Source organism: Diuraphis noxia, unplaced genomic scaffold (genome assembly GCF_037042655.1).
Source record: "Diuraphis noxia isolate RWA-SAM2 unplaced genomic scaffold, SU_Dnox_SAM2 contig0003, whole genome shotgun sequence".
In the NCBI taxonomy this organism is placed as follows: domain Eukaryota; kingdom Metazoa; phylum Arthropoda; class Insecta; order Hemiptera; family Aphididae; genus Diuraphis; species Diuraphis noxia.
The window spans coordinates 13,424,092-13,444,949 of record NW_028301713.1 but is presented as its reverse complement, the minus strand read 5'-3'; the positions used below and the strand labels follow the sequence as shown (position 1 = coordinate 13,444,949).

At 38.6% G+C, this 20,858-nt stretch overlaps 1 protein-coding gene across 3 annotated transcripts in view; it reads left to right on the top strand.

Moving 5' to 3' along the window:
* klu (zinc finger protein klumpfuss) overlaps positions 1-20,480 on the top strand; it is a 32,125-nt gene extending 11,645 nt beyond the window's left edge. For 2 of the 3 annotated variants that reach the window (XM_015509652.2, XM_015509651.2), the window contains exon 2: positions 15,951-20,480. In XM_015509652.2, the coding sequence (XP_015365138.2) occupies positions 16,019-18,070 (2,052 nt within the window). In that variant the 5' untranslated portion in view covers positions 15,951-16,018 and the 3' untranslated portion in view covers positions 18,071-20,480. Of the gene's footprint in view, positions 1-5,041; positions 5,699-15,950 lie in introns of those variants that run through there. The other variant, XM_015509650.2, reaches the window with a different exon arrangement.
* Positions 20,481-20,858: the final 378 nt, after the last annotated feature.

Below are 20,858 nucleotides of genomic sequence, written 5' to 3'. Positions count from 1 at the left end.
GATCGTATTGATAAGAATCCGAGTACCTATCCGACACGCGTTGTTGTGCCCGTCAAGACCCCGGATTCTATTTTTCTCTACGAATACGTTGCGGTCGTCGTTATTTATTATTATTATTATTTAATGTGTATCTTTTTGTGAGTATCGTTATATTATATGCGACGGCGACGAGATGGTTTCGTCGTATCTCCATGACTGCGGTCCGTGACACGTTATATTATTTTTATATTCCGACAGTGTTTCGTTATCAGCCGAAAACTGACACATTTCCCTAAGTACTTACCTATACTCTCCATCATACTACATAGACACAATACAATTTTTTTAATACCATCGGATTAGTATACTTTTTTCTTTCAATGGTTGATGTGATTTTATTAATCAGAATATTGTAGACTGTGCTAGTATTATGACAGAATAAAGAGATTTTTTTCCATCCATCGTGAATGTGCGATTATAAATGTATTTTCAATTACTGTTAATAGGTATAGGTATTTAGTTCTAATCCTACGAGTTTAAATGATTCATTGCTTATTAAAATGAAAACAATATAATAGTCAACACAGTTAACCTAACCTAACCTATATAAGTACACATGTCTAGTATTTTATATATAGGTAGATACGAAAAAGCAGCGAGAATATCAATGAGATTTTGTTTCCAACATACAGTGTACTTTTACATAATATTATATTACAAAACAACTACTGGGACTTGAGTGACTTGTGATTTCACGATCATTGCAACACAAAATTACCACAACACAACGAACTCTCGATGAAAAAAAAAAATAGCGAACACTGTATAATATTACGGGGTGCGGTTTTATCGGGAGACCCGGGTCTCGTCGGAAATGAAAAAAAAAACCGACGAAATCCGCCGAAAACGTCTATCACGCGAAAACAAGACTTCCTATAGCTATATCAGATTTAGGACCGCCCTTGTGAAAAAAAAATTCCATCGCGAGCAGCTGCGTTTGTAAACGATCGTATTGTTTATGTCATTTATATGTATATTATATTATTATAATATGCGTTCTCGCCGCGAGTTGTCCGCAGACGACCGGGCATCGGACTCGGACAGTTTTACAATCTCTCTCTCCCGACTGGGACGCTGTTTGGAATAAATAAAAAATGAAAAAACGGTCATCCGTCCATCAGTCGACTTTGAATAATATTATAAACAAGCTCGCCGCTCGCCCTTATGTATTATAAATTTATAACGCGACACCAAACACACACACGCGTAATACGACCACCTCATCGTATATCATATAAACAGCCAATAACAAATAATTACACGTACACCGGTCCGGCACAATAACGGTCGTTATAATACTACACGTCGCGTCGTCGTCTTCGTCGTTCACCTCGCATTATTATAATAATCCAATGCATACGAAGGTATAATATTATAACATTACGTACTATATGCACCCGTATAAAATGGGTGCAGACGTGCAGTTGTATAATAGGTGTATACAGGCCGTGTTTATTGTTCGTATAGATCACCGCGAGTGCGGTCGCACTTTAAAAATAATAGTAATAATATATTATTATAACAATAATACTACCGCCGAGTACAGCGCACAGTAGTGCACTACTGCACTGCTCTTCCGGACCGCGACTTGGACGTCGCCAACGGGCCAACGATGACCAGACGACGACCAGACGACGACGATGGCACCCCGTCGCGCGACGACGTCGCGGTCGTTTACCGTATACCGCGTTCATGACGAGAAACCGATAAAAATGCAACAAACAAGCGCGGCTATTCGATACACCCGATCGACGTCGAACCTACACGCCAAACGAATAAATCACGAACGCAATAATAATAACAACACATGAACCACCTACCGATATTGTACACGGCGGCGGCTGCGTGTTGTTCGTATCGGCGCGAAATCTTGTTAAACACGCGACCCGGTGCGTTACAAAAGCGAGGGTGGCCGCGCATCGTATGATATACATACATATATATACCAACCCCCGGACACGACAATAATAATAATAATAATAAATAATAATAATAGATATAATGTTATATGTGTATGTATACACGTGTGGGGGTTACCTATATTATATTATTATTATATTGTGTACATATTATATTATTATATACGTGCGATCGCGTACAATAGAAGACGGACGGGCACGTGCTATCGCGTCCCGTGCGCCGCCGCCCGTTGTCTCTCGGCGAGGGGGGAGGACGAAAAACGACTCACGTGGGCGGCACGAGTCTCGGCGGCGCGCGGTCCGGCGACGGACCGACGGACGTCACCCTCTCGTCTCCGCGCACACGTCGACCGGTCGACGAAAGAAAATCGTTTTTATTATCATTGTTATTGTTATTGTTATTAATATCATTTTTTCTCGTCGTCACTCTTTTACGTGCGAGTCAAACTCGAGACGGCGTCGGACGTGAGTCAATGTGTGTCCGCCGCTGCCACCTCCGCCGCATTTCGGTCGGTTTTTCCGCGCTTCTCGACCAAAAATAATAATATTATAATCGATTTCGTAACGGTTTTGTGTACGCGTCACCTTTTCCGACGGCTCGCGCGCGCGAGCTATGTAGCCCATAATAATAATACTGTACGTGTGTGTAGGTACCGCCGATGACGATAACACCTATTGATATTTTATATCATTTTATACACTGGTGCTTGGCGTACTACCTGCACAGTGGATAATGGGGAAAAAAAAAAATAACGATTATTATTAATAAACCTATATACTTACGTGCGATATATATTTTTTTTTACGATTTCATTATTGTTATAATATGCGTGTATTATAGTAATACGACGATACACGCGCGCGCGTGTAACCCACCGCTCGCCGTCGTTCCATCGGTCGGTTTATTCGCTCGCGCGTGTCCTATTATCTACGAAAATGAAATTTCGAAGACGATAACTTGCGTTTTTCGATTTTATTTTTTCAAACGTCATAGATCTGCGAGATGGGACACGTCGGAGGCAATCTTGATGGGGCTGCTATTTTCATGTTTATACCTTGTAGGTTAGAGATTGGGTAAGGTTTAAACCGCGTTCCGTCTCGACAGTTACTACCAACAGTACCACCCGACGATAATAATTGGTGATTCAACGTTCGGTATCTATCGATTAACGTCCACAAACGGATCACCAGAAACGCAAAAACAATTTTTAAAAATTTGAAGTATTTATGGACAACACAATTAATAGGGAAACTATTTGAAACACCGATAATAGTAATATGTTCATAATAGAGCCACCGATTCCGTGTATAATATGAAATGATTATTTTTAACTTTAGGTGGCAAAGGATAAGCAGAGTTATGCGATTCAACGCGCTGTGGTCGTGCTGTTGTTTTGAGCACGGCACGTGCGACACTCGCCCTTCCATGTTGTAACTTAACTGCGACGTTAATAATATTACAGAGCTATTATTATCGCGCCGTCGTCGAACCAGGACAAAATCGATAGGATCAACACGGTGCGTGTGAGCGTTCTCCGCGGAATGTGATTATTGTAGAGTTGGCGAATTTATGTAGTTTAGGAAAACAAGGCGTATATTATTATGACGATGATGATGTGCCCTGCGGCGACTTATCACTTAATATTATCCTTTAGGACGTGTACGGGACGCCTCCATCGAATTTTCCTACCGGAAACATTACTGGGAAATCCGTTATCTGTACACACACGTGGCTCGTCGTTGTGTTTCGTACGTCACGAAGACAACGATCACACCGTCGGCTTATCCGAAGTCATTTACACACACACACACACACACACACACACAAAGATATTATTGCTATTGCTATTATTATTTGATAATATTATCGAGTTGCTTGTCGTTTACAACGCAATCCTCGTACATCCCGACGAACCGGAGGAAATGATGATTTAATGCTGAGACGAACAACAGCGGTGGCGACGGTAAATTTCACAGACTATTCGACCGCGAACATGCGAAACACCGATCGTTGCGGATAAAATCCAATAACTATATATTTATAATTATTATACACGATATCAATATTACAACCAGTGTTAGAGGTGGTAATCGATAAAACGGTTGAGTAATAGCCAGGGAAAATATTAATCGCACGAGATTGCCTTGGCATCGGCCATTTTTATACAATACGCGTACGGACTCGGAGGAGATAACGTCCCGAACGAAATAACTAATAAAACTCGAAAAATATCTCTCTGCCCTACCATAGTCGTTGGTTAGCTCGCTCGTCCTAATCGTATTCCACATTCACACATAAACATAATAATACATAATATAATAATAATATACGCAATAGGCGTATCGCGTACCTACTAAAAACATAATAACATGGGCGACAGACAATCTAATAATCTATACGGTTGTTACGTCAATAAGTTATTTTTAGACTTCGGCGCGTGGCGACTTTGATAACCGTGTTCTAGTTAATCGCACGACCCGTTTGTGCGGGGGAGGGGTGTTCGATACCGGTGCAACTGGTGGTGTTTAGAGAGGGGTGCAGGGGACCTCCTAGAACACGATCCGGTTCTCCTAAATTTATCTGTTGAAATATTTTTCCGAGAAAAACCGATTCGCCGGTCGACTGAATATTATTATTCGCAACCATATTATTGCCACGCGATGATAATAATAACGACGGGCAGCATGAGTAATCGTCAAACATAATAAATATTATATTATATCATATTTTAAATGAATCAATGTTAAGTGGCGAGTGCGAGTCCCTCGTCAACGCGATCGGTCCATTAAATATTAGCGGCTCCGTTAAAAAATAAACGGACAATATGATTTATGATTATCGCCGCACAAAAACAGCAGTGGCAAGAAAAACGATAATCGCGCGTAATAATATTATTATCGTCATCGTGAAATTTTCGGGGAGGTCGCGTTCGTCGTCGACCCGCCAACGCGTCGACGGTGGCGGAGGCGGCGGAGGTGGCTATCGTTTCGTGTCCGTTCGTGCGCGGTCGGCGGCGGCGGTGCGCGTGTGTGCGCGCCGGACGTCACGAGTGCGCCAGGTATAGGTCGGCGACGTGATCGCGGAGCTCTCCGGCCAGCCAGTGGCGGTCCGGACGTTCGTCGTGTGTCATCTTCACGAGTGTACGCGTCCCGCGCAACGATCACGTGTCTCACGATCGAGTTTTACAACGCCGCCGAGCCCGATCAACACGCGCCCGCTAGTTTATTTTTTTTCATCTGATACAAAAATATTGTATAATATTATTATTATTACCGCCATCGACGTTTATATTTCATACATCATTTTTTTTTTTTTTTTTTCATTTCATATTTCGCACAGTCGCCGTGTTTCCGCCGCCGCTGTACGTAAACGCGAACACACACGCACATGATAATATAAAATATTATTATAGTGTTATCAAGACGATTTTTTTCTCGATCGCGGAGTAAATCGGATTTGTGTGCGGTCTTTCTAGTTGTGCATTTTTTTGCTCCTCTCTAGTAACAATACCATAATAATATCGTATTATTATAAATATAATCCGATACGACGAGATAATAATATTATCGTACCTTACGCGTAGTTGTTGTGACTTTCCGTAATAATAATATTATTATCGACAATGTACGCCGAACGTCGTGAAGTTTCGTCCCCGTGCTCTCGAAAATCGCACGTTTTCTGCTGTCACCGGATTCGTGTCGTCAATAAATAACAGGGAAGAAAACCCAGATTTCAACAGGTCAGAATCGTTTTTATCTTTAAAATATAATATTGTTGTGGGTATAATAATTAATAACTATCATTGTTGTTGTCGTTTTCGCCGTGAAAAGATTTACCGGTGTTCTAACGCTCGCACATTATCGCATATAATATTATTCATCCCAGTGTTGTTATTATTATTTAATGATAATATTTACGTGGTATTTTTTTTTCTACCACTATAGCGTTGTTATTATTATTATTACTATTTTTGTTTATTCAAAACAATTTACGCCCGGCATTCCGACGGTTTCGGCAAATGTATACGACTTAGCTGGTATGTGTGTGTGTCTGCGCACATGTAGGTATATTTCATTATTTGATTACGCGTCGGAAAAATGTATAAACTTTACGATTGATATTATTACGGTCAAGACGTTTTTCGTTACTCGAGACACTTTAATAACACGTTGATTTTTCGAAATTCATACGTCCTATGTAATTATCGAGCTAGAACAGTAGTGTATGTGGAGTGTGTGTGTGCGTGAAGTGTCGAACAAGGGCTTCAATTAAATTTCGACCTATTACTAATAAATCAAGTTCATAGGAAAACCGGTGATTATTGTAATGAGAAACCCATTAGTGACCGATGAATTCGAAAAACCGATTGTCCATGTATATAATATGGTAATGCAAAGCCGTTGTCTATCGTGTTTCGGTGTGGTCAAAATTCTTCTTTATATTATTATATTGTAGTTGAGCGTATAAGTGTTGTCGTCGATGTCCTAATCGCGTTTTAATTAGGCACGGACGTTCAGAATAGCCTGGATAAAGCGATGAGTGAAATAAGAAACATTATATAGTTTGTTTGAATGGCACATCCGGTAGAAAATGCTTTAGTGCAAAAATATAGTTACCCCTCCACACCAGATTAATCGCACCCGTGTTCGTCGTGAATTTCGCCCGAACGATGAAATTCAATTCCGGACATAAATTTCACAAGGCGAATGTTGTAGTAATAATAAAAATATTCATTGTTAAAAAAAATTATAAATATTACATAATTGGCATATATTTGAAAAATTAAAATTGATTTGTATGAAAAAATATTTTTCCATAGACTTCATTTAAAAATGTTCGTAATTTTTACAAATTGGTTATGCTATAGTAGCTAGGTATTCAAAAATCTATAAACAAAAATAATTGGTACAAATCGTAGGTAATATGAGATTGACATTGTCGTGTAAAGTTTAAAGCTTATAAATTAATAAAATTAATTTGACGTAGGTATACTTATTAATTTATTATACTTACAAATTCCCTATACGGTTATACTTATAATAATGTATAAATGAATCGTATGGTTTTATGTTAGGTATGTTTATTAAACAAATCGTTTACGGGCGACATCAAGTTTAATAGCGCGCTGGGCACTGTTTTATGATCAAAATTTATTATTTTATAATTTTTATTATCTAAAAGAGAATGTTTTTTTTTTTATTGTCATGTCCCCCGGGAAAAATAAAATCGACATATTATGAAAAATATTACCATTTTTTATATAGGTACATAATATACTATATGACGTATAGAATAATTATATGCATAAAATGTAAGTTAAAATTTTAATTATGGTGATGAAAATAAAACTTAAGAAAATCCTAAGTTCTCGTCTAAATTAAACTAATTAACCTGAGACTTCAGAAAATTAATTTTGAATTAAAAAAATAATTTTCGTTAAATAATACATATACTTATACAAAGGCCGAGACAAAGGCTAAATATTCAAATATGTTGTGTACAACATTATGCGAAATGGGGGAGGTGAACTAAACGTGTGTGCGCCAGACGAGTTCAAATGTTGAATATTTTTCAAGAATAATTAATGATTGCCAAGGATGTACCGATGACCTTTGAACAGATTTGGTGGGTGAAATAAAAAGAAAAAAGGTGCATCCTGCCATTGTGTCGCGCAAAACCGTTATTTATTCACCGTCGATAAATACATAATTTTTAATATTGTTTATTAAACGATTATAGTCTTCTTTTTTATAAACTCCAATACGACGTTTCCGTTCAGAAGTTATACAGGTTAATTAGAAAAAAAAATTCTACGGCCTGTATATATATTTTTCATGCTATTTTATGGTAGCTGATGTATATTTTATGTTTTATTGTAAACGTACCTTCTGTAAATATATAACTGCATATTTCAGGGTTCAAGTGTCAACAATAACTGTATAGTCATCGCCAAAAATATCAATTCAATTTCAACAATTTATTATTATTTTCTTTTGTTACACATTGAGCATAATATGACACTTTAGTTTTAGGTTTATAAGATTAAACGTTTATAGATATTATTGATCGTGTAGGATTTAAATTTTATTGTTATGCCATATTAAAGAAAAATAACTAGCAATTAGTTCTGTTGTAATAAATAATGTAGGTCATGTTACTGAAGAAAACAATCGTATTTTTCATTATTATTATTCTGCACAAAATATCCGCTCGCTTTTTTGGCGTGACAAAATATATGACTCGTACAGTGCATAAGCTAACGTTTTAGATGGGTGGTTTATATTTAAAACAAAACTCAGGAGTTATGGTTTTAATATCGGTTAATTTATCGGAGTAAATAGAAAACCTCGTAGAAAACGGATTTGTGCCAGGGACCCGTCGTCGCTATCGCTATATTATGCTGTATATAGTTTATGCATTTACGTGGTGTGCACCTATGCTCGTGGCATTTCGTTTTTTTACCGTTGTCTATTATTAAATAACTGAAATATTTTCACAATAATAATAGTAAAAGTAATAATAAATTGGTGTACCTATTCTAAAAACAATAGGAAGTGTTTAAATTTAATGACAATTTTTTGGGGTCTATTTGAACACTCTGTCCACCACACGTAACGCGTATGTGTGAAATACAGAGTATGATCTTATAAAAAAACCTTTATAAGTTGTTATTAAAATAATTTTAATATATCCGATGACGGCACGTGAAAGCTTCTGAAAATTATTCATTTTATTTTATTAATCATTATTATTATGGTCATTGCCATACAAGGTTATTGTACCTACTGCCGAGGTCCATAGTTTGTGTCTGGTGCCGTCACTGTATCCCGAATGTTGCCTAATCCATATCTACTGTCCGATGGTCAGGAGTAAAGGGTTGTACGTGGGGTCCTGGGTTTTTGGTACGTGCGCGAGTGGGTCGGCGTTAGTCCGTCTGGACGCAAGCGACCAATAGTAGTATAGCACGTGCGGTTCATTCTTCCTTATTGCACATCATGAACGATGCGACACGTACTACGCGCTTATATGCATACACTGCCCCAAAACACAATATGACGCGTCGTCAACGGAGGGCGTAAGTATGCAGTCCGTGCGAAGGGGTGTAAAACTCTTCGACCGAGTGCCGTTGAGGGATGCGATGAGACGATAATAATGATTGTGCTAATAATAATAATAATAATAATAATAATTGTGTATACGCCTACGGTGGTTGACGTGCCTGTATAGGTGTAGTTACCTATAATATATCTATAGTAAACGTACGAGGGCTTAGCGATTGCCCAACGCGCGTATTACGAAACCATACGCGATATATCCACAGCGCCGATACCCTCTTTTTTAAATTTTATTACGTGCTAGCTATTGTATAATATAAATTATTACGTATCACGGGGACTCGTTTGTCGTATCGGATTTTTGAATTTTCTGCCGCTGTAAAATATTTATATGTGTGTAACTGTGTATAAGCGTAACACACGAAATAAAATACATATTAATGTGTATGATGTATTTATAAAACTACCTATATGGTGTCGGTATACCACGATTGGTGCAGATTAAACAGTGACCACAGCTGTATGTGTGTGTGTGTGTGTGTGTGATGAATACGCCGCGACACTTGGTCTTCGCCGTGTTCATAATAAGGTAATCAATTTCTAAAATCGCATCGATCATCATCCCCCACTGTATATAGTGTCTATTACCGCGAGCGTCCCGCAGTGCAGTGCGTGTCGGGTTATATTACGAGACGTATGCCGTCGCCGTTGGTTATTATGTCGTATTTTGACCGGAGTCCGCGCGAACTGCTCTAGAAAACAGTGGCGTAGGAGTATATATGAGTAAACTGCAGTCGCGCGAGGGGGGCCCACGCGCCGTCCACTGTTTAGGACGCGACCTACGTTCGAAACGCTCCCACAATTTACGCCCACTTACGCCCACACATCGACAACAACCATGATAATAATATAAAACGCTCAAATTTGAAATAATTGTTGCCCTTGTATGTTATGTATACGCGTTTCGCGAAAACCAACCTGTTGTTTGCGCATGTGTCGACGATATAATATTACAATTTAAAGTAGGTAGGTACGCATAACGTGTGAGTTGTCATCACGTCAATGAGAATGATTAGATATTTAGATGTTTCCGATAAAGTGTTCATCGAGTTCTACAGGATGAGTTAGCTTCCGAATAGCATTTGTGTTTGAGCAGTATTTGGCTGATTGATGTCTAAATCTATACGTTAGCGCCTGCAGCGTAAAATTTCGTCGTGGATGTTGCGAAACAGAAAACCGCGTACCTCTAGTCGAATTTATTATTATGTTATATAAATAACTATTATTTTCGCGATGTTCCCCTAAAACATCGATTATATCGATTCTCACGTGTGTGATAGGGTAGGGCGTTGCCTGTGGTTGGTGTCGAAGTGGTGGTGGTGGGGATGGTAGCAGTTGTGATCGATGACCTCGGTACGATATGGATGTGTTGTCCGTGTGTAAAAATCGAAATTACGTCGCGATTCACGGCCATCGGAAAACACGAAAGCGGGTAGTAATGGGTCGGGTGGTTAACCTGTTGGCCCGAAGAGCAGCAACAGGTAGCATATATATTTATGTATACATCATGTATAGACAGAACCGCGCGCGCGCGCACGCCACCCCTCTACCACTCGGTCGGCCACGTTTTTGCGAAAACTACCCTCGTCTTAGTATGTTTTACGCGCGCTCGTCGTATTTTATCGATTACCATAATATATATTACCCATATCGGCCGCTATAGCTCTGGCGCAGAGCACACTTGACCGACCCAATGTCAAGGACGACCTCCTCACCCGGATACTGATCTATATGTATACCTACGTCCCGCAGCTCACGTGGCGCCTAGTAAATCCGCTCGATTTAATATTTCCCCCCCCCCCCTTTTACCACCCCGTCACCATGGCTTATATAATAAAATGTAAGTGTAGTATTTTCATCGCTCGTACAGCGCGCACTGTAGTACGCGAGTGAGTAAACATGATAGTCATATATAGGTTAGGTTACGCACCCCGTAAAATGATATCGCTGTAGTATATCGACGGGCGGCAGCGCGAGAGCAACTTCTTTCACGAGTCTCTGTTTTTTTTTCATTATTACTCGTATGGCAAATACTTAAATAATCATTGCCGAACAATTATTTCTATAATATAATAATATTATCGTTTTTCGCCTTATTATTTTTTCATTGTTTTATTATATTCCTTTTCTACTTATCGTTTCGGTGCGTTCGTCGATACTGCATCTAGGTCTTTGCAGTGTATGGATAATAAAGTTATATTATATTATGCAGTTTTGTCGATCATTATCGTCACGATCTATAGCTTTCCTCAAATGCACATCACAACATAAGACAATCGGACTTTTCCGTCGTCGTGTGCCGGTAAGTGACCGAAAATCTATATACGCGTTATCATTATGTACCTACGTATAACTGTATAACACAGACGTCGCTGTCATCGTTGTGGAACTTGTTTGAGCGCCATGGCTTGCAGTTGTACGACCAGGATTTTTTTTTGAAATTTTATTCGCGTTTATTCGCGTAGTTCAAACTCGCGGCGGTCACCTCGGACGTAGAAAAACTCGGGACATAAAGTGTAAACGAATTGCTGAATTGAATAATATACTTGAATACTTCTACATTATAATATATTATACGCCTACTTGCTGTGCAGGCAGGGTATTCAGATCACCTCACGCATTTATCATACATATATTAATAACATATTGTATGTTTATATACGTTTTGGATTAATGGCCGTTTAATGAAACGTTTGCCACGGACGACGTTCGGCAATATTGATTTGATATAAGTACAGACGTATACACTGTACACCCATATAATATTATGTGCATTTTATCGAAGGTAAAATAATAATATAAAATAGTCGTAGGTTTTCCTCGCGAAATACACGCTTGTATATTATTTACAAAAAGCGCTCAATCATTGTGACGCGTGAAGCGATATTTCAAACGACCTTTCGATTTCGCCGACAAAACTCGCACTAATAACTTTACAATGTATTTAAGTACACATATATTTTATAAAATATATAATAATGTTAGGTGAAAATATTTTGAATTTACACACACTCGTCGTCGTCTCTCCTGGATTATATTATAGTGTCCCATAGAGATCTCTGACAAATGAAATAACTTTTGCTCTAATCAATATTTTTCTTTAAATTTAATATAATTCATAGATACTTGGTCTACATTTTAAGAATACATTTTTTTTTTTTTAATACTGAAAATAAAAAACTGAACAATTGATAAACATTTTTTTTCGAAATATTCAATATGGCCAATTTTGTAAATCTGATTTTCAGAAAAATGTATATGGTAAAAACACTTATTTAAATCAAATGGCTAATTTTTTACAATTTTTTTTAAATATCAATATTTTCGTTAAATAAATTACGATCTATAGTTTATGTTAGAAACATTTTAATTTCAAGAAATGAGTTTATTGACCAAATAATAATATTATAATAAAATAGTAGATACAATAAAAAATTTATTAGATTTTAACATAAACCTATAAAATATTCACATCAAATATTTTTTGAGATTAATATGTTTCTAACATAAGCTAGATCGTAATAATTTACCTAACGAAAATATTGATTTTTAAAAAATCAGCCATTTGACTTAAATAAGTGTTTTTACCATATCATTTTTTTTTTTGAAAATCAGATATACAAATTGGCTGTATTGAATATTTCGAAAAAAATGTTTATCAATTTTTAAGTTTTTTATTTTCAGTATTAAAAATAAAAAATGTAGCGCAAGATTCTATGAATTATATTTTTTAATTTTTAAAAATATTGATTAGACCAAAAGTTATTTCATTTGTCAGATCTCCGTGGGACACCCTGTATATATATACATATATAGAGAGTTGAGTTGCAAATGTAGTTTTAATCGATGATCGTCGTCGTGAATAACGTATTTTTTTCGTTGAAATTTATGAACACCGTGTGTACGTCGCCCGTCATCTTTGCGGCTGCTGCACACGACAAAATGGTCCAAGTCGGACGCATAGATGATATAATGACAACATTACGGTCGTCATCGAGACGAATTTTCAGTTATTGATCGTTTTATTATATCGGGTCAGCCAAACCGTCTTGGAAACGAATAATAAAATAAAATCGAGAATTAAACGTCAACAGCGCCTTGTAAAAAAAGTATTGAAAACAAACAAAATTGTCTCCCATAATCCTCCGGCAAAACCAGTTAAATGTCGTTAACACCGCGATCGCACCGCTTTCATGCATCACTACTACTAACACTACTATTACAACTACCACAGTACTTACAGTACTACTACTACTGGCTGCAAGATGTCGTACGTAGGTCAGTCGAATTACCAAAAATTCCTATGTATATATTTATTATACATATTTATACATGTAAAAAAAAAACCGTCACCGAAATGCGACGGCCGTTGTAGTACACTTATGTGGCATTTATATCATGCAATAACAATAGTTGAGGAAATTCGTCGAGATCGCAAAGTATACCTACTTAAGGTTTGATAAAATCGAGCAATTATTGATTTCGGACGATTTATCGTCGTCGTTGTAATAGTTTTACCGATTTACCGCAAATTGCATACATAGTCTGTCGTAGTATCAATTGCAGTAATAAGTGCAGTGGCCTGTCGATAACTCTTTTATTCCAATTATAAATAAGGAGTGCTGTTACTTGCTGCATGCCAGCTACTTATATAGGTATAATGATCATAAGCAATGTATGTGCCTCGTTTTAAATGTGCCTATTGATTTGAGAAGAGTTAATAGTAAGTATTAATTAGGTAACCAATTTTTACATAATACTAGTACAAAAAAAACCGTATATTAGCATATTTTAGTTTAATAGAATTAAATAATTTGGTTTGGTTATCAAAAATATTTTACAGAAAATGTGGTTAAATGGAATGTTCACTGAATAACAATATTTTATCTTGCTGCAGGGTAACCGCCAAACATTATAGAATAATTCGATATTGTGATACATTTATTACACCATGCAATATTTATTGCAGAGTCCTCGGACGAGAAACGCCCATCGTGCTCACCCACAAGGCAAATCTACCGTTTCTATTTTCTACATTTAACTTCTTCATCTACGCAATCCCGTTGTTCATATCGCGTGAATCGTTATAATGCACTTTTATATGAGCTCTGCAAAATGTAAATGGTCGCGAGAATAAAACTGCGAACGTTCGCTGCGGGTGTATAAGTCTGTCGGCGTCACCTGTCTGAGGCCTCTACACAATCGGTGTAAATACGTCAAGTAATGATACTATTATATATATATATAATATATATATATAAGTATCTGCAACGGGTTGTCATCTCTCGTCTGTGCCAGCTAAATGATGACGCACATTAACTCCACGCAGCTTTGCCGCGACCGACGAGAGACTCCCCCGCTGTGTCCGATATATTGAGTTGAGCAATTTTATACCATGTGCACACACACACACACACACACACACACACACACACACACACACACACACACACACACACACGTGTTATAATATATATACCTATAATTATGTATAGGTAATATTAAGAACACGTATTGTGTGTATGTGTGTGTTATTGCTAACATTTTTTTTTCTTTTCTCGTCGATTAACAATCTGTAGAAACGACGTTGCGTAATGTCATATAAATATTACAATATTTATATATAATAAACGCGTCTCTTATAATATTATATTTACACACGACAATATTGATAATATATTGTACATATAAAATAATAATAATATTATTATTATTATCTCTCGCGTCCTTCGCGTCCTTGCCAGGCTGGCTAGAGCACTAATTAACGACGCGTCGTGTCCTCAAACGTCGCCGACGACGCACCGGGTATTACGCACAATTTTTTTCACGCGGCGGTAAACGGGTTAGGTATTCTCTGTGTCGCCGTCGCCCTCCATATAAGTCCGACGGTTATATCATGCTGTCAGAAAATACCTATATAACGATGATAATATTAATAATAATAATCAGGGCTCGGAACTACGTTCATTTGCATATTATAAATGTGTAAAAATGTGATTCGACACAAATTCGTTATAATATATATATAGGTAGTATATTCAACTCAAATCAAAAAAAAAAAAAAAAAAGTATATATGTTGTATATTTTAGCATATTTTATCAGATTTAAGTAATTTTGCAACATATTTAAAGATTTTATACATATTAACGAATATTTTCGTTATTATATCGTTTATTTATATTAATAAATAAAAAATAAAAATAAAGTTTCAACTAAAAAGGAAAATAATTTTTTAAAAGACTTCATCCATACCTATCTATTGTAACATTTACGTCTATTTTTTACTTTGCATACCTACTTAACTTAATATTTTATGATAAATTAAAAACATTTTTTTTTTAGCTATTTTATAATATATGTAATACAAAATATAATGCATAAATATTTTCGCTTATTATTACTTACTCGTACATAATTATTTTTGGAAGTGTATCCTTGTTTAAATGTAGGTATAAGATTTTTCATAGTGCTCGTTCTAAAATTTCAAACATGGGAAGTCCAACCCTGAAAAGATTTTCGGTTATACCTACTTGTTTTTATTTAAACCGTCTGAATTATCCATGCTAGTCGCAGGATTGCAGATTATTTGATCATTATTCATTATAAATTGCACATTGCGCGACTTTATACTTTGAAACGGTTTTTTCAGTATTGCAGTTAAAATATATCTGTCAAATTATTGCCTAAAATTAAAGTTTGTGCTTGTGTTCTTATCAACTAACTTCTTCAATCGATTTATTATACATAAAAGATTACAACATTTGTTTCAAGTTTAGTTATTTATTCAGAACGATCTTTACTATAATGAGGATGTCGAAAAACCTTTATACCGATTTCGGACGGTCGTCTATAATTTTTCGTTTTTCTTGTTTCAGGCCACCACCGTGTTTGTGCGCGTGCGTCATTTTGCGGTGATTGAACGTCTGTTCGATTAGCTGCACGAATGACTATGGCTGAGGTGGAAATGGAGCCGCCGACAGACAGGGCGAGCCGGTCGACGATCTACAAGACCAACAATAACCATCCGCTGGCCACGAACAACAATAACCACCTACACCACGTTCCCAGCACGCGACCTGTGGTCGTCAAACACAAAAAGCGGAAACGCCTGAACCAAGTGCTGGACAGGTTGGCTGGCCAGGCGACTTCGCCCAACAACAACAACAACAATAACAACAACAACAACAATAACAACAACAACAACAACAACAACAACAACATCGACATCGATGTCGTCGCCGTGAAAGAAGACGAGTCGACGATCAAGGACGGTAGTGGATCGGTGACGGCCGTGGTGGTGGTTGACGGCGGCCACGGCGACTCGGTCGTCACGAACGGCGTCGGGTACGAGAGCGACGAGTCGCTGCGGAGGTCGTCGTGCAAAGACTACGAGGAACCGTTCAGCCCGGCCGGATCGTCGTCGTGCAACCGGTCGCCGCGTAGCTCGCACACCGACTCACCGTTCAGCCCGAACCGGACGAGACTGGACGACCCACCGGCGCCGCAGCCACCCGTTACCGCGCAATCGCAGTTTCATGCACCGCCGACGCTACCGCCGCACCCGCTGCAACACTATCTCAAGTACCCGAAGTGCGACTGCTTGTTCTGCGGCGGCGACGGCACTTCGCCACCCCGGCACCCACTGCCGCCGATGCTACCGCCCCTATCGCAGCAGCACCTGCAGCCCAGGAACGTGCACCATGCCAAGAACTCACAGCAGCCGCCGGTCACGCCGATGTCGCCGGCGTCGCTGTTGGCCGGTTCCATGTACACGTTCGAACACTACCTGCACACCAAATACCTGCCGGACATTTTCCGGAAGCGGCGGAGCCATTCCGACTCCGATGTTCCTATGTGGTTTGAAGCGACCAAAGCCGAACACTGCAGCCCTGGAGGAGGTAACGACGACTCGACCGCGTCGACGGCCGCCGCTGTCCGGGTAACCGCGTCGGCCGCGACTGTTGGTCGGAGGGGCAAGAGGCCGTTTTCCGTGCCTCATCCGCTGGACAAGCCGGCTCGGAAGAGGGGCCCCAACTCCGGGTGCAGGTCGTCCGCGCCGCCACCACCGCCACCCCAACCGCCGCAAGACTCGCCGTTAGACTTGTCAATGAAGAACGGCGGTTGTTGGCCGTTCACCGCGCCGCCCGAACCGCCGGCGGCCGAACCGTCCACCTGCACCATTGCCAACGCCGCTTCGACGCCGTCTCCCCCGCTCCCGGCCACCGCCTCTTCCACTACCACTCCGCAGGCCACGTCTGTGCTGTCGGTGGGTTACTACAGCCGGCCGGGGAGCGCGGGTGGATACACCGTGCCGGTGGTCAAGGGCGACGTGGCGTCGCGCACCACCAAGGCGTCGGTGGCCGTCCGGTACAACCTAGAAGTGTCGCCCGTCGTCGAAGAGATGCCCGTCGGTTCGGACGTGGCGTACGTGTGTCCCGTGTGCGGACAGATGTTCAGCCTGCACGACCGGCTGGCCAAGCACATGGCGTCCCGGCACAAGACCTCGGCGTCGTCGGCGTCGTCGTCGTCGCCCGGCTCCGGGACGGCGGCGTCATCGTCGTCGGAGAACGGCGGCGACTCGTCCGGCGGCACGGCCAAAGCGTACCCGTGCGAGGTGTGCAACCGGTCGTTCGCGCGGAGCGACATGCTGACCAGGCACATGCGGCTGCACACGGGCGTCAAGCCGTACACGTGCCGCGTGTGCGGGCAAGTGTTCTCGCGGTCCGACCACCTGAGCACGCACCAGCGCACGCACACCGGCGAGAAGCCCTACAAATGTCCGCAATGTCCGTACGCCGCGTGCCGTCGGGACATGATCACCAGGCACATGCGCACCCACTCCCGGTACGAGATGGTCTCGTCGTCTTCGGCGTCCGGCGCCGCGGCCATGGCGGCCGCGCTGGGCCTAGACCCGCCGTCGCCCACCTCGCCCACCGGCGGCCAACTGTTGCTGTCGCCACCGCTCGAGGTCCTCTGCAAATCCGAACCGCAGTAGTGGTATGGTGGGTGGACGATAATAATTATTATTATTGGATTAACGTCACTTTTGTAAAATGATATATTAATAGTAAAATAATATGTTTATAATATTATATTTATTGAAATGTATATCGTGTAACCGATAATATTATTATAATTATTTTGTATGTAAATTTTTTTAGTTTTAAGAACGAATACACACTCACACACACACATACACACATACACATAAACACACACAAATAACTTGCGCACACAGCTTTTTGTCAAAACCAAAGATAAAATAATAATATAAGTCGTATGCGTAAGTACTAAGTTTATGTATTATTATTATTATCATTGATTAATATTGCTTATTCGTTTGTTGGAACGATTAAAATATTATATTTTTCGTATATGGATCACTATGCGCGTATTTTTTTTTATTTTTATTTTAATAGTTAATAATAATATAATATTATAATGTCGTGTGTAATACACTTACTCGGGTATTATGTTTTTGTTGTTATGATTTTTTTTTTGTTCATTCGTTTCGTCGACGATATACGACTGCTCGACTCTTTTGTTGTACCACTCACGCGTGTGAGTCTCATCGCACACACCACGACAAAAATAATATAATTTTCTCGTACACGAATATAATTAAAACAACATAATTCGTGAATCTCGACAATCATCATCCGTCGTCACCGTATATCGACGACGACTCAATATTAGTAATACACGCGTTCGTCATACGCGCGCGTCATATTTTTTTCTACTCTAATTATTATTTTTTTTTTAAGTGTAAACAGGGTGTGTGATACTATTATTTTGTATATTATTATTATTATTATTATTATTATTATTATTTATGTATTATGTACCGCGACGTGCCATCCTACGTAAGTTCGTTTTTTTATTACCATTTTATTTTTTTTTTCGTTTTTGTACCATTGTTATCGTCGCGAGATTTTCCGGCTTGGTTTTCGATGCATTCGGGTCGTCCCGCAGCTATATAACTTACACAGTCATCCGTCATTATTCGTATAATATTGTAATGTTAGTGTATTGTTTTTTTAAATTATCTTGTTACTCCGCTCCGAAGCGAATATTTGCTCAAATTTAATAACGATTATTTATTTATTATCTCCCCATATATATTTTATAATAATATATTATGTCTGATTACTGGGAAATAACTTTCGGCGACTATAGCGGGAAAATAGAAATATCGCGAAATCGATATGCGAAGCGACTGTTATTATTATTATTAATTTTCGTAATCGTTTGAAGCGTGTGTCCGTCGTAGTCAGGTAAAAAGGTTTAAAAAAAGCAAAGTTTTTTTACGCGTACGCGTTTTCCGCCTCCCTCGTACCAATTAAACCGGATGAATAAAAAACGGAAATTCTTTATCACGAAAACCGCATATCATTCGAATGTTTTATTTTTATTCCGAACGAGATTATATATACGACGTCATATCATATATATATAATATATTAATATAAAATTTAGAATAGATGAATGTTATAGGTATCTTAACTATTGTAATATTAAATATACGGACGATTGAATTATTAATACCATACATATATAGATATGATACTATTTTTTATTGTAATATTATTATAATATACAAAACGTGTGCATGTTGTGATAGAAACGAAATGTTGTAAAACCGTCGCGAGATTGTAAAACGGAAAACGGTAAAACAGGGACAAAATATTATTATTTTTTATTTGTACAAAACATGCCTAAATATGTATATATATATATATATATATATATTATAATATAAAGTACTCGCGTGTGCATTTATATTTCTATGTTCGGACCGTGTATAATATCAATTGAAAACTGTAATTTTTTTTCTTCGCAATGGTGAACGACGCGAAAAAGATTGTCCGTGAAAAAAACCAATTATAAATTTTGTATGTTTTCCATAACAGCATGATATAAAACTTTATATATATACCTATCTATATGTGAAACGTACGCGATGTACCTGTAAACGATATTTATTTTTTATTTTTGAATATATATATATGTATAGGTACAGCATAGTATAATAATGATATGTGTCGTCCTATAATATCCGTGTATATGTTTATTTTTATTATTCTTTCTAAAATGCGACGTGCGAACCTCTCCGTCGTCGTAATATTGTTAAGCTTTGCTCAAATCCACGTGTTAGGAGAAGACCAATGGAAATCGCATGACAATTATTGTTTCTAGCGGTTTTTCCATAATTTTTTTGAATGACGTTTATTTTTTTTTTGCATATATTTGTGTACCTACTGTTGCTAATAACATACGACTATACGAAGCTAATATACCTAATAATATTATATGTCTGTGCCGCTCTGTGTTTGTTTACGCGAGACGAAATTGAAAAAAAAAAAAGTTCTATTAAATATATTTATAAGAAAAAAATTTTTTGGAAATTTGAGTTTTTTTTTCACTCTTTCCCTACATCACCAGCGTCCTGACGAGACCCGTGACTGACCACGGACATCTCTTCCAGAAGATTGTTGAACCATGTGCGGCCTTGAGCACAACCTATACCTAATAAAATCTGTATAAAAACAAACAATTGTTAGGCTATGGTTTCGATTTTAGTGAACAAATAATCCCCCCCTCCCGGGCGATACTTGTTATCTGCTATGCCGCAGTGGTCACAATAATAATGATTTTATTTACTACGGAAAAACCATTTACGTGTGATAACACGAATAACTATGATCAATATATCACAATATTGAAAAACCAGTGTCAGTCGTATATTGTCTGCCGACGTACAAACATGTTTTATATACGAGGCT